The sequence below is a fragment of the Ursus arctos genome, unplaced genomic scaffold (genome assembly GCF_023065955.2).
Source record: "Ursus arctos isolate Adak ecotype North America unplaced genomic scaffold, UrsArc2.0 scaffold_20, whole genome shotgun sequence".
Taxonomy (NCBI): Eukaryota; Metazoa; Chordata; class Mammalia; order Carnivora; family Ursidae; genus Ursus; species Ursus arctos.
Genome location: NW_026622875.1, coordinates 32,026,815 through 32,042,430, shown reverse-complemented (window position 1 = coordinate 32,042,430; position 15,616 = coordinate 32,026,815). Strand labels below are relative to the sequence as shown.

General features: G+C 35.5%; 1 protein-coding gene across 5 annotated transcripts in view; it reads left to right on the top strand.

The window, feature by feature from the left end:
- Window positions 1–15,616, top strand: part of ANKRD28 (ankyrin repeat domain 28) — a 192,383-nt gene that overhangs the window by 47,745 nt on the left and 129,022 nt on the right. The window contains exon 3 of one of the 5 annotated variants that reach the window (XM_048216106.2): window positions 9,452–9,524. The exons of 3 other annotated variants lie outside the window; for them this stretch is intronic. In XM_048216106.2, coding sequence (XP_048072063.1) covers window positions 9,452–9,524 — 73 coding nt within the window. Of the gene's footprint in view, window positions 1–9,451; window positions 9,525–15,616 lie in introns of those variants that run through there. One more of the 5 variants, XM_057315851.1, reaches the window with a different exon arrangement.

Sequence of the window (15,616 nt, the reverse complement as noted above, 5' to 3'; positions counted from 1 at the left end):
GAAAAATAAAAGGACTAAAATCTAACCAAGTCAAAATCAAAAAGGCTATTAATGAGATGCAATCAAAACTGGGGGCTCTAACTGCTAGGATAAATGAGGCAGAAGAGAGAATTAGTGATATAGAAGACCAAATGATGGAGAATAAGGAAGCTGAGAAAAAGAGATAAACAACTACTGGATCACAAGGGGAGAATTCGAGAGATAAGTGATACCATAAAGCAGAACAATATTAGAATAATTGGGATCCCAGAAGAGTTAAGAGAGAGAGGGGTGGAAGGTATATTGGAGTAAATTATAGTGGAGAACTTTACTAATCTGGGGAAAGAAACAGTCATCGAAATCTAGGAGGCCAAAGAACCCCCCCCAAAATTAAAAAAAAAAGGGGGGGGGAAACACCCCAGCATATATAATACTGAAACCTGCAAATCTCAGAGACAAAGAGAAAATCCTGAAAGAAGCTTGGGACAAGAGGTGTCTAACGTTACTACAAGGGTAGAAACATTAGATTGGCAGGAGACCTATCCACAGAGACCTGGCAGGCTGGAAAGGACTGGCATGATATATTCAGGGTGCTAAATGAGAAAAATACGCAGTCAAGAACACTTTATCCAGCTCGGATGTCATTCAGAATAGAAGGAGTGATAAAGAGCTTCCAGGACAAACAGAAACTAAAATAATTTTTATAACCAAATCAACACTATGGGAAATACTGACAGGGGTCTTCTAAGCAAAGAGAGAGCCCAAAAGTAATGTAGACCAGGAAGGAACAGAGACAATACACAGTAACTTTACAGGCAGTACAATGGGACTAAATTTATATCTTTCAGTAGTTACTCTGAATGTAAATGGGCTAAATGCCCCAATCAAAAGACACAGGGTTATCAGATTGGATAAAAAAGCAAAGTCCATTGATATGCTATCTGCAAGAGGCTCATTTTACACCCAAAGACACCTCCAGATTGAAAGTGAGGGGGTGGGTAACCATTTATCATGCTAATGGATATCAAAAGAAAGCTGGGGTGGCAATCCTTATATCAGACAAATTAGATTTTAAACCAAAGACTAATAAGAGATAAGGGAAGGACACTCTATCATAATGTAAAGGGTCTATCCAACAAGAAGGTCTAGCAATTATAAATATTTATGCTCCTAACATGGGAGCAGCCAGTTATATAAGCCAGTTAATAACAAAATCAAAGAAACACATCAACAATAATATAATAATAGTAGGGGACTTAATACCCTCCTCACTGCAATGGACAGATCATCTAAGCAGAAGAGCAGCAAGGAAACAAGGGCTTTGAATGACACACTGGACCAGATGGACTTCACAGATATATTCAGAACATTCCATCCTAAAGCAACAGAATACACTTTTTTCTCTAGTGCATCTGGAACATTCTTCAGAATAGATCACATCCTGGGTCACAAATCAGGTCTCAGTACCAAAAGATTGGGATCATTCCCTGCATATTTTTATTTTTTTTTTTTAAGATTTTATTTATTTATTTATTTATTTATTTATTTATTTATTTATTTGACAGAGATAGAGACAGCCAGCGAGAGAGGGAACACAAGCAGGGGGAGTGGGAGAGGAAGAAGCAGGCTCACAGCAGAGGAGCCTGACGTGGGGCTCGATCCCATAACGCCGGGATCACACCCTGAGCCAAAGGCAGACGCTTAACCGCTGTGCCACCCAGGCGCCCCTCCCTGCATATTTTTAGACCACAATGCTTTGAAACTTGAACTCAATCACAAGAGGAAATTTGGAAAGACCTCAATAGAGGCTAAAGAGCATCCTACCGAAGAATGAATGGGTCAACCAGGAAATTAAAGAATTAAAAAAACTCATGGAAACAAATGAAAATGAAAACACAGCTGTTCAAAATCTTTGGGTTGCAGCAAAAGCGGTCCTAAGAGGGAAGTATATAGCAGTACAGGCCTTTCTCAAGAAACAGAAAAGGTCTCAAATACACAGCCTAACCCTACACCTAAAGGAGCTGGAGAAAAAACAGCACATAAAGCCTAAACCCAGCAGGAGTAGAGAAATAATAAAGATTAGAGCAGAAATCAATGAAATAAGAAACCAAAAGAACAGTAGAACAGATCAGCAAAACTAGGAGCTGGTTCTTTGAAAGAGTAAGATTGATAAACCCCTGGCCAGACTTATCCAAAGGAAAGAGAAAGGACCCAAATAAATAAATCATGAATGAAAGAGGAGAGATCACAACCAACACTGAAGAAATAAAATTATAAGAACGTATTATGAGGGGTGCCTGGGTGGCTCAGTCGTTAAGCGTCTGCCTTTGGCTCAGGGCGTGATCCCAGAGTTCTGGGATCAAGCCCCGCGTCAGGCTCCTCCGCTGGGAGCCTGCTTCTCCCTCTCCCACCCCTGCTTGTGTTCCCTCTCTCGCTGGCTGTCTGTCTCTCTCTCTCTCTCTCTCTCTCTGTTAAATAAATAAATAAATAAAGTCTTAAAAAAAAAAAAAAAAGAACGTATTATGAACTTCTATATGCCAGCAAATTAGGCAATCTGGAAGAAATAGATGCACTCCTAGAAACGTGTAAACTACCAAAACTGAACCAGGAAGAAATAGAAAACCTGAACAGCCCCATAACCAGCAAGGAAGTTGAAGCAGTAATCAAAAATTTCCCAACAAACAAGAGCCCAAGGCCAGATGGCTTCCCAGGGGAATTCTACCAATTATGTAAAGAAGAAATATTATCTGTTCTTCTGAAGCTGTTTCAAAAAATAGAAATGGAAGGAAAACTTCCAAACTCTATGAGATCAGCATTTCCTTGATTCCAAAACTGGACAAAGACCCCCACCAAAAAGGAGGATTACAGAGCAATATCCCTGATGAACATGGATGTAAAAATTCTCACCAAAATACTAGCCAGTAGGATCCAGCAGTACACTAAAAGGATTATTCACCATGACCAAGTAGGATTTATTCCTGGGCTGTAAGTTTGGTTCAACATCCATAAATCAATCAGTGTGATACACTACATAAATAAAAGAAAGGATAAGAACCATATGATCCAGAATTCAGGAAAGTGCTATACATATTTTACAGTTTTCTTATAGAGATCTGAACCTGTAAAAGGGAGACACATAAGATGAGGTCTGAGAGGGCCCCAAACTCAAAAGTTTCTTTGTCCTCAGGACATGTCACCCTCCTAGCATGTTGATGCTCAACTGAACTTCAGTGTCAAGACTTTTTATCAAGGATTTAATTTATAGGTATGATAGGTTGAATCATTGGTTATATGATTAAATTCAATCTTTAGCCCTGTTCCTCTCCCTAGGGGTCAGATGGTCAGGTTAATAGAACATGGCTTACAGCCTCAACCCTCTTATCACATGATTGTTCTTTCCAGCATGGCCAACCTCAATCTGTAACAATCTAGGGGACTACCATGAGTTGCCTCATTAGCATTAACCCAGATATGGTCCTAGGGGCTCACTGTGAATAACTAAGACATTTGTATCACTCAGGAAATTGGTAGGTTTTAGAAGCTCTCAGGTATCCAGTACAAAGACAAGACAAAGTTTTTATTAACACTTTACATATATTGCTTTGTTCATGTGCAAATATATCAACTAAAAGGTAAATTTGTCTTCCTCCTCCCCCTTTCTTTTCCAACCTTTACATGATTTAATACTCAAAACCAATAGAGCTATACTTGAGAAATCTTTCTCCCACTTGGAGTCCGATGAGTAAAAACTTGTGCAACCCACTCCAGATGAATAACCATGTTTTCCTCTGTACCTTTCCTGTTTCTATGTGCAAATAAAAGCAAATATATATTTTTCTCTATATACAGTCTGCACTGAATAGACTCCAAGGTAAGAGTCTAAAGGTAACCTGCTTTTTTCATTTAAAAATATGGAAATACATAATCCGGGATCTGTCTGTAGAATATGCATTCACAGTTTGGTTAGATATTGACAAATTGCTCTCCCACAGAGATTATATTAATATATTATTTCAGTCTAGAACCCAAATAGTTTCAGACTTCTTGATCTTTGCCAGTTTGAGAGATGAACAGTGGTTTATACATGTAGTTTTAATACGAATTTCTCTTACAAAGTTGAGCATCTGTATATGTTTACACATTTTTGCTTCCTTTTCTATGAATTGGTTGTTTCTATTCTTTGCCTATTTTTTAGTGGAATGGTTATTTCTTTTTCTTATGTTTATCATTTGTTTTACTTTGTGGTTATATCTTTTTCAGTGTAGAAATTTAATGTTTTTAAATAGATTTATGAATTTTGTATGGCTTTCTAAATTTTTGTGTCTTCCCTATTAGATTATTTTAATAAAACTGTTGTGTGGCTTTTTCTAGTACTTTTATACTTTTTCTCTGTGTTTATTAAGGTGTAATTTAGCAGGGTGCCTGGGTGGCTCGGTCGGTTAAGCATCTGCCTTCATCTTAGGTCATGATCCCATGGTCCTGGGCTCAAGCAGGGAGTCTTGCTTGTCCCTTGTCCTCTGCCACTCTCCCCAGCTCGTTGCTTTAGGTGCATGTGCACTCTCTCAAATAAATGAATTAAAATCTTAAAGCTCACACGCGCTCTGTCTCTCAAATAAAATTTTAAAAAGTGTAATTTTGCTATAATAAAATTTATCCTTTTTGGTGTACAGTTTTGTGATATCTTACAAATGCATTTAATGACTACCAGAATCCAGATATAAAACACTTCCATTATCCCTAAAAATTGATTTGTGCCCTTTTGTATTCATCCCCTCCTGAGGTTCCCGGGTCCTGGCAACCACTTATCTCTTCTCTGTCCTTAAGGTTTTGCCTTTTGGAGAGGGTCGTAAGAAATTGAATCATTGAGCATACAGCGTTTCACTTAGCATAATGCATGTAAGATTTACCCATGTTGTAGGTGTGTTTAAGTCATTGATTGCTTCTTTTTTTAATTACTGAATCATTTTCTAGTATATGAATTTACCACAGCTTATTTATCCATTCTCTAGTTGAGGAATGTTTGGGTTATTTCCAAGTTTTGGAGGTTATGAATAAAGCCAATATAAATGTTCATGTACAAGATTTTTTCTGAGCATAAATTTTTATTTTACTGGATTCATACCTAGGAATAGAATTGTTGAATTATGTTAACTATATGTATGATTATAAGCAGCTGCCAAATCGTCTTCCAAACTGGCTGTACTATTTTGCATTCCCACCAGTAATGTATGAGAATTGTAATTGCTCTGCATTCTCTCCAGCATTCAGTATTGTCATTTCTTTTAAAAGTCATTCTACTAGGTGTGTAATAGGATCTCATTGTGCTTTAATTTGCATTTTCTTAGTGATTAATGTCTGTGTATTGTCTTTTGTGAAGTGTCAAACTGTTTACATCTTTTGCCCATTTTAAAAATTGGGCTTTTCTGTTACTATGTTATATGAGTTCTTTATTTTGAATATAAATCCTTTGTTATACATCTGATTTGTGAGGATTTTCTCATTCTGTGGCTTGTAAATTTCATTCTTTTAATGATCTTTTTCAAAGAGCAGAAATTCTTTATTTTGATGAATTTTAATAAATCAATATTTATATCGCTGGATTGTACTTTTGATATTGTCTTTAAGACATCTTTGCCTATTCCAAGCCACAAAGATTTCATCCTGTGTCTTTTTCCTAGAAATTTTATAGTTTCAGATTGTATGTTTATATCTGTGACCCATTTTCAGTCATTTATTGTGTTCGATATTAGCTGGAGGTGTGTTTTTTTTTTCCCTTGCCAGTGGCTTCTCCAGTTGTTCCAGACCATTTTTTGGGGAAGATTATTTTTTCTCTGTTGACTTGCTTTTGTGCCTTAGTCAAAAATCACTTGACCATATATGTGTGCATCTATTTCTGGACTCTTCTGTTCCATTTCATCAGATTCTGTGTCTCTCTTGCAGTATCACACTGTCTTGATTATTGTAGCTTTCTAGGAGTATGACTCCTCCAACTTTATTCTTCTTTTTAAATACTGCTTTGGTCTTCTATATAAATTTTGCCTTTCCACATAAATTTTTGAGTCAGTTTATTAATTTCTATAAATACCAAAGGTTCTTTGGGATTGCATTGAATCTGTAGTTTTAACGTGGAAAAATTGACATCTTAACAGTATTGAATCTTTCAATCCATGAACGTGGTATCTTTCTTCATTTATTTAGGTCTTTGATTTCCTTCAGCATTGTTTTAGTTTTTAGCATACAGATTCTGCATATATTTTGTTAAATTTATGCCTTAGGTTTTGGGGTGCTGCTACAAATGCTATGGTGTTTTGGTTTTTTTTTAAGATTTTTATTTATTTGACAAAGAGAGACAGCGAGAGAGGGAACACAAGCAGGGGGAGTGGGAGTGGGAGAAGCAGGCTTCCTGTGGAGCAGGGAGCCCGATGCGGGGCTCGATCCCAGGACCCTGGGATCACGACCCAAGCTGAAGGCAGACTCTTAATGACTGAGCTGCCCAGGCGCCCCTAAATGCCATGCTTTTAAATTCTTTGAGTTCATTGCTAGTATGTGCAAATATAATTGTATTCCACGACTTTGCTAAACCTTACTAGATATGAAAATGTTTTCAGAGATTCCATGGCATTTTCCACATAGATAATCGTGTTGTGTGCTAACATAGGCAGTTTTCTTTCTTTCTAAATTCTATGCCTTTTATTTCTTCTTGTAGCCCTATTGCAGTGGCTAGGACTTCCAATATGATATTGAATATCAGACTTGGTGAGAGCAGACATCCCTGCCTTGTTTCGCCTTAGGGAGAAATCAGTCAGTGGTTTCTGAGTACTTTTATAGTTCTTTTAACACAAACATTTCAGTATAGTGATCACTTAGCAAAGGAATCCTAAGAATTTATTTTCCAGATGGCTTCCAGTTTTCCTGATATCATTCCTTGACTAGTGCACCATGTCTGTGCCCCCCACACATGAACTTCCCTCAAAGAACTTAATGCATTGCTTTGCTGTTTACTTTTTACTTATCTTTCTCTCTTAATAAAAGATGAGCATTTGGGGGGAAATGAGAACTGGTGCCTGCCCTCAAGGAACTAATGTTGTGAATAATTGGTGTTAGGTTGGACTATGTGAAATTGCCAGTATTAATTTTTTCTGTCGAATTATCAATGTGAGAAATGTTCGTGCATGAGAAATTGTTCATCACTGTTGTGTGCTTATAAGCATGGAGCCTGGAAATACTGATGTAAATGGGATACAACCACTGCCATTGAAGGAGATACTCTCTCTGTGGAAGACAGGGTCTTTACAACATTCAGATGTGTTTAATTCTGTGGTGGGTCTGTCAATATATGCACAAATTTAATCTCAGTTGGAATCTACTTGTAATCTTAGCTTACCAAGATTACTTGTAATCTTACTTCTTACCAAGAAGTATGCTTCTTGGTATCTTGGACTATAAGACATTTGGCAGTGATTACTGTAACTTACTAAGAAGTTTGACATGCTTTTATATGTGATAATTTTATGTGAAAATACGTTCTGTACATTGTTCATTTTGATGTGACATTTTTTCAGTCACTTGGTGTCTTGTAGATTTCGTTTTGAAATAACTTGATATTTTAAAAGAAGAAAGACATTAAGGAAATCATAATACAAAAAAAATTCTTGCATTTCCTACTCCAATTTTTTGTGTAATTTTTTATTGTAAATTATATGTGGAAGGAAACTAATATTTTTGTATTATATATATTTGTGTAATACTTAGGCTCTCAAGCTGGTCTTTCACTACTCTATATTGCAAGTCTGGGAAAAGGAATCTGTGAGGGACTTTGTGTAAGCTTCATGAAGTCAGAAACTGTTTCTCTTGTTCACTGTTATATTCCTTGCACTTAGCACATAAATAGTTATTAACAAATAATTATTAAATAAGTATTTGTGGTAGGGGGAGGCTAAACTAGCTGGATTTGCTTACAGTTAGAAAATGTAATTTTTTCATGAAATGTTGATTTTAGTACAGAGGAAAGTTATTGTAATCACATGTTTGAGAAGCATCAAGAAGTTGGCAGTTTTTGAGGCAATTAAATTGTATTGGTAAATATATAGTAACAAGACTATTTTTAATCAGTTATTCACGAATTTGATTATGGTATTGTTTTGGGCTTGACTGTTAACAAGATTAAAATACAACATTAAAACCTTTAAAGCACCAGTTTTTTCATTTGAAATTCTTGTTTAAAATACATGACTCAGAGAAAACTACCTTTGTGTTAGTTGTAGATAGAAGTGTCTTTCTTTGTATTTACTGCCACCAAATGGCCAATTAATAATATTACTATGTCTGTTACGTTAATACTGTAAAAGACATACTAAACATAAGGCCCCTTTACTATTGTTCTGACAAGGTTAATTCATAGTTTTGACAAGAGAAGAAAAAAACATTTTAATTCATTTAGAACTCTTCTACCAGAGTATATAGGCTGGTTTCTATCTTCTTTAACTTATCAAAAGACATTAGAACATAGTGGAAATCACTATGACAAAGATGATTAAAAACTGATAACTCAGACCTAATAAGAAATGTATTTGACAATATACTTTTATATAGGGAATTTAATTCTGACATTTATTCTGTCTGGGTTATGGTACCTGAGAATGATGGCTCCATAATATTTTAGGCCTAATTTTATTTATTTGAAGATAAGCCATTTTACTAAAATAATTGGGATATTATCCTGGAAAAATTATTATATAAGAGTGTAAAAAAATAGAAGCAACCCAGATTTTCAATCTTAGGAAAATTGGTTAAATACAATAAGATGATACTTTCTAATTTAATGTTACATAGTTATTGAAAGTGTAATAGAGGAATATTTAAGGAGATGGTTAAAGGTCTACATTAGTTAAGTGAGGGGGATGGGGAGAAGTAAGTTACAAAATAGTGTATTATCACAGTTTTTTAAAAAGTACATTTACAGAAAATAATTATCAGTGTTATATTTGGGAGATATTGTGATTTCTTAAATTTATACATTTCTGAAATGAACATGTTTTAAATATTCAGAAATTATGTAGTTGAATATTTTATGCTTTATAGACACATCCCCTTGGAAGCATTTGATTATATTATAGTGAATATATTCGAACAGTTTCTTTATATTCGAACAGTTTCTTGGTTTTGTTTTTTGGGTTTTTGTTTTTGTTTGAATAATGAAATGTCTTATTGCAGACAGTTTTGACTCAGACTTCACTTTTTGAGTCTCTTCTGATTGGTTCATGTTTAAAGAACAGCTTTATAAAAACTCTGCCTTGTTACACAGATTAGTAATTTTCTTTCTTAACAGAAGGATAAAACTTCTGAATTAGTAAGATTTTGAATATTACCTAATAATTCAGTGCTTTGTTAAGGTGCTAGTTATTTTTGTAACCTAGCTCTTCATTTCTAGGGTCAGCATATTCTTGCATTTGATATCTGTTTTCTGCTACAGGCCTGAGATTGAAATTGAAACAATACAACTACTGCTTCTACCAGAGGAAAATAGTATGGGAATTCCTATTATGGTAGGTTATTTTCCAGTAGTCTCTCTGCGATAATATAGGCAGCTCTTGTAATTCATTAGTTTGTTGGTATTTACGCCTCCTCGTAAATTAAGCATAGCTTTTCTCCATTCTACATAACTATATGCGAATCCTTCCTGAGAGCCAAAATCCTTTGTTGTAGACATTTTGTTTATGTGTGGTGGTCCCTGTATTCCTGGAAAACTTAATTGTAACAATTTAATTCAAATAGATTTTTAGTGGAGGTGCTTAAAAATCTAATTGAAGATTTATTTCTGTGATCTCTGTGTTGTAGTTTGGAGAAGAGAATGTGAAACAGTTGAATATTATGGTACTGCGGTTAGTTTTTTCTCTTTGTTTTTTTTTAAACTAGTAAATTACTAGATGTTTTCATTCTTGTCTTACTAAGTTGTATGCGTCACCTTGCTCATAGCTCATTTTCTTATGTGTAATATGTTTGTGGTGCACTCTGTAAACATCAGCCATTCAGTATCACTGGGGAACCTCAATTACATAGTGATTCCTATGTTTTTAGTGAAAGTAGTTTAAAAATCTCATAAAATCTAGGGGTGTTAGACTGGAGGCACTTGTGAAGACAATATAAGCTAGTTTGATACCATTGGCGTTGTTTGCTAGGCTTCTTATTTGAAATTAAAACATATTGAAAGGTTGTGTAGAAAGGAAAAACGTCTGGCTCAGTAATTGGCTTCTTTACCATCATCAGGTTTCAACTTGCTGTACTTCTTGTTAAATATTTTTAATCCTAAATGGTAATATCATTTGATATTAAATAGACTTGATGCAAAGTTGTTTTACAACAACAAAAAAATCACCCTTAGTGGGTTTTGTTACAATTTATTAAACTTTTTTTGTTTTTTAAAGAAGAGAAGATGACTAGAATGCTATTTAAGCTGAAAGCTTAAAAATTTTATCCATCTGTATTCTGGTAGGAGGGGAACAGGTTATTGGGAAAACATTTATTAGGTTTGTTCTTCCAAATGGAATAATTTTGGTGACATTAAAGATTCATACTCTGGAGAAATTTTGAATTTTCTGTGAACTAACCAGTTGTGACTCTTTACCTGACCTTTCATAATTGTCTACTAAATTACCACTTAAAAAAAACAACTCACATAGGATGCCTCTCCTTTTTTGTTATCCTATGGCTTTTGCTGACTGGAATCCCACTGGAAATTCATCCCCTTATACAACATTATTTCTGTTCTTTATAAATCATTTTCTAGGGGTGCCTGGGTGGTACAGTCGGTAAGCATCTGACTTTGGCTGAGGTCATGATCTCAGGGTCCTGGGAGTCTGCTTTTCCGTCTCCCCTCCACCACCTTCATGTACTCTTGCTCGCGCGTGCACTCCCTCTCTCTTTCAAATAAAAATTAATAAAATCTTCAAAAAAAAATTAAAGATAAAAATAAATAATTTTCTAACCATTGGTTCAGTAAAAGCTTTGGATGAGTCTTGAAATACTCCTAATTCAGTCAAGGATTTGAATAATGGGTATGCAAGGCAGAAAAAGAAAAAAATGTCAAACTTAAGATAGTAAGGATAAGATTTAATTGGGAAAATGGTAACAAATAGCAGACACCATCAGTATCATATGGCTTATTTGTTTTTTCTTTCCTGGTAATTCAGGGTCACAAATTTAACTACTTTTGCTGTATGATCATTGTATAAATTGTAATTTTCATCTTTTACCACTGGATGGTGCTTTTACATTGGTTTCTGCAGACTGTCTAAATTTACTTACATAAGGAACATTTTAAAATTCATAAAGAACAATGAAATTAAAATTTGATATAGTTGGTCACACAGACAGATTAGAACTAGTTAAACATAACCATTATTTGCGATATAATATATACTGTAATTATTTTTAAAAAGATAAATTTTTGTGTGTGAAACAGTTAAGAGCTATACCTAACCGTATTTTCTAATAGTCTTCGGTCTACCACCTTAGAAACGTTTTAGATGTTTTGATTTTTTTAGACAATACTATAATTTGAATGGCATCTAAGTAAACCTGTTTCTTGATTTGTAATGTTAAAAAATATATACAGATAGCTCAGGCTTTTAAAATTGTTTTTGATAATCATCTTTCTTCTCCCTAGTAGCCATCTATTGAAGCCTTTTATTTCACGATACTATATTCAAATTCTCTTTTGTTAGTTGCCAAGTGACTTTTTTGATAGTTATCCTGCTTTGGCAATTTGAGTTTCTTTAGGATTGTAGCAAACAAAGCTTGAGTTTATTGGGATTGTAACAAGGCTTTAGAGATCCCAATTCAAGGAAATAATAATCTTAAGTAATAAAGCATTCACTTATGTTTTAAAAAGCAAAGTAAGCAGAACTCTAGAACATCAGTGTCTTTAAACCTTTCTCTGAGACCTTCTTTCTCCAATTCAGTCTGTTGTTTCCTTTTCTGTTCTTTAAAGGAGTATTTATATGAAAACAAAGTTATAAAAACAAGCATCTGAAATTACCCCTTCTTGTATTCTGCTCGCCAGTAGCTATTTGATAGCTTTTGAGGTATGAATTGGGAGGCAGTTATAGCCCAGCAAGTTTCAAGTCTCAGTTGCTTTGCTCTGCATTCAGTGCCCAGCTGTTCTAGTTCCTGGAGCTGTGGGTATGGAGCTGCTAAATGCCTTTGGCTTCATAGGCTTGCTTCTTAATAGTGAATCTTCACCTAGGCAGTGTTCAAATTTTGGTCCTAAATTTTATTACTGGGGCACCTAAGTGGCTCATTTGGTTGGGCCTCTGCCTTCGGCGGGGGTTGTGGTCCTGGGGTCCTGGGATGGGGCCCCTTGTCTGGCTCCCTGTTCAGCAGGGGATCTACTTCTCCCTCTCACTCTGCTCCTCCTCCCTGCTTGTGTTCTCTCTCTCTCTGAGATAAATAAAATCTTTAAAAAAAATAAATTTTATTACTTAGTAGAATGTGAACTTTTGTCATTTAACCTCCATGGAGCTTATTTTTCTTACCTCTAAAGTAGTGATTGAGTTTAGCAAATAAGAATCATGACTAAGTGGTAGTCTTACTCAGAAAAAAGTATGTATGTGCATATTGGAAGGAGAGAACAAAGTACCCATAATCCTGCCACTGAGTTAACAAATCTGTTGTTGCTAAAAAAAATAAATAAATAAAAAAAAAATCCTTCTGATCATTATTTAACATAATTAGAATCCTATTTTATATATTGTAGGGTTTTGCTTAATACTTTTATAAGTATTATTTTTCCCATTTTTTTTGAAATTCTTAAAAAATTTTGTTTCTAAATATCCAGTTGGGGCCGCTGGGTGGCTCAGTTGTTTAAGCGGCTGCCTTTGGCTTGTATCATGGTCCCGAGGCCCTGGAATCAAGACCTGCATCTGGCTCCCTGGTAGGCCAGGAGTCTGCTGCTTGTTCTCCCTCTGCTCCTCCCCCACTTGTGCTCTCTCTCTGTCTCTCTCAAATAAATTTTTAAAAACCTTTATCATTCAATTTTATTGTATGATATATGCTATATTTTAAATCATTTTATTGTTCAGCACTTAGGTTGTTTTTAATGTATTGTTATTAATGATCCTTCAGTAAAATCATGATATGCAGTTTTATAGGCCTCACTTTTCCTTCTGTCCACAATCTTGTAAGAAACACTAGCTTAAAAACTTTGAAAGACTTATTAGTGAGTGCTATTGACAGCAGTTGGCATACTTTTTTCCCCCAGAAAAGTTCCAGTTTACTCATTTTATCATCCCTCGTGGTCTCTGGCTTGGACAATTGCATGCAGTAGCCTGCTATTGTTTTCTGTCTTTACTATCACCTTATTTTTAGGCCATCTTTTACACTGCATCCACAGTGAGGCTTCTAAGATACAAATCTGATTATGTCACTCTTTGACTTAAAATTTTTTAGTGGTTTCCTCATTCTGCAGGTTAAAATGTATATACTTTAATGTGGCATTCAAGGCCCTTCATGATTTAGCCCCTCTCTGATTTTCTAGCCTTATTTTAATGCAACCCTACTATATATTTTGTAGATAAGCAAGTAGGAAGGGAACGTTCTAGGCAGGGGAAATATCATATTCAGAGGCACAGCTGCAGGAAACGGCATGGTACATTTAAATTGCAACAAGTACATTTATATATGTGAAACTTAAAGGCAAGGTAGTGGTGGTCTTTAATATAGTGTACTTTAATAAAACTTAGTTGACTAAATAAAAGCAGACATATAGCATTTTATCTATGATTTAGAAAGTAACTGGTGATAAAGAGCATTATTAATGAAGACTCTTGGTTACAATGACAGAAATCCCAACTCAAAATGACTTAAATGCAAAAGGAAATACATTGGCCAGGCAGTAGCAGGGTGGTTAGGCAGAGCTAGATCTAGGACTTGGTGACAATAGATTCCCCACCACTCCCCACCCTTTTTAAATTTTGTCCCTTTTTTTTTCTCTCCTACAGGCAGTATAGCTTACATTGTCCTTACTTGTAATCTTACAGAAAAGAAAGTAACTTTCCTGATAGCCTTGGTAAGAAAGCAAAATCCTAGGAAGACCCTGTCTAGCTTTGATCGTTTGTTCATCCCTGAATTAGACGTGTGACTAGGAGTAGGTGGTACTCTGGCCAGTCCTGGGTCTCCTATATCTTTGGACCAGCTGAATTCCCGAAAAGAAGGGATTCTTGTGAAAGAATCTGTGTTTACTAGAAGGATGGATAGAACTGGTGAGAGGAGAATCAAGAATTGACAGACCAATTAAAAAGTGGTTTTAATAACTTGGGTGAGGACTGAAGTGGGTCTGAAATAGATCACTATGAAGAAAGTATGTTTAGGAGGATTTTAGGTAAAATACTTGCAAGTGGGTGACTAATGAGAAGCGGGAGATGAGGCAAGGGTAGGCTTCTAGATAATTCCTTGTGTTCTGGGCTATTGTGTGTATGGTGATGCCATTACTACTGATCAACCTGGGAGGTTTAGAAAAAGAACACTTTGGGGAAGTGGACTAGATAGAGATGGTCAGTTAAATTTTGACATGCTGAATCTGAGATAATCTGGAATATGCAGGGAGAGTGGCTCATTGTGCATTTGGAAGTTGTATCTGGAGGTTAGGACTGGAAATAAAGACTTGGAAGTTACCACATGTGATGGCTGATATTATAGATGTAGATGAGATTGTCCAGGAAGAGGTTGTAGACAGAAGAGTGGGCTGGAAGAAAAGCCCGTATTTAAGTATGGGTGGTGGAAGAAAAGCCATGTAGAAGGGGCCAAAAAAGGTTTAGAAATATAGGTGAAAATTTTATGGAAGAGAATTTTAATAAAGATTATTGGTATTCAGTATTGTAGTTTGAGAAAAATGAAGATTTTGCAATAAATTACCATTGGTGACCTTAGACCAATTTCAGTTGAAGTGTGAGTATGGAAGTCATTGCAGCGGGGTGAAACAAGTAGAAAATGGAATGGTAGCTTGTTAAGGAAGCAGAGAAGTTCTGTGTAGGTCAAGACAGAGGGATGGAGACAGCAATAGAGGATAAATCAAAGTGATAAAGGAATCAGGATTGATAAGGTTTATAAAAAGGTGGAAATAATTTTAAATAAACTCACTGTTTCTTCTATGACTATAAGCCCCTTCCCAATGACTACAAAGTCACTGAGGTATGGTACCTGGCATGTAAGAAGTGTTTAATAAATGACTACTGAATATGAATGAAAGATCGGAGAGGAAACTTGAAGATACAAATATGTTTAAAGGTAAACCAGAAGGAAGTTGGAGGAAATCATTCTTGTTGTTCTCTTTTTCTCTGAGGTAGACTGCCAAGAAATAGTGCCTCCCCAGCTTGCTTACCTCAAAGCACAGCTGTGAGGAAGCAATGTGAGAATAGATGTGAAAGCATTCTTAAACTAGGAAGTACTGATACAAATAGAAGGGAGTAATACGTTTCATTTCTGGCATCTTAATTTTGAAATCAGGGACTTCAAATCAGATGTTGTTTGGTTCTCACCAACTCAGAAATCCCATTTGCTTCCTTAATTGCTAATTTAACTTCTCTTAGATGTGTGATTTGTAGGAAGAGCTAGGTTTTGGAAACAGATGGTCCTGGGTTAG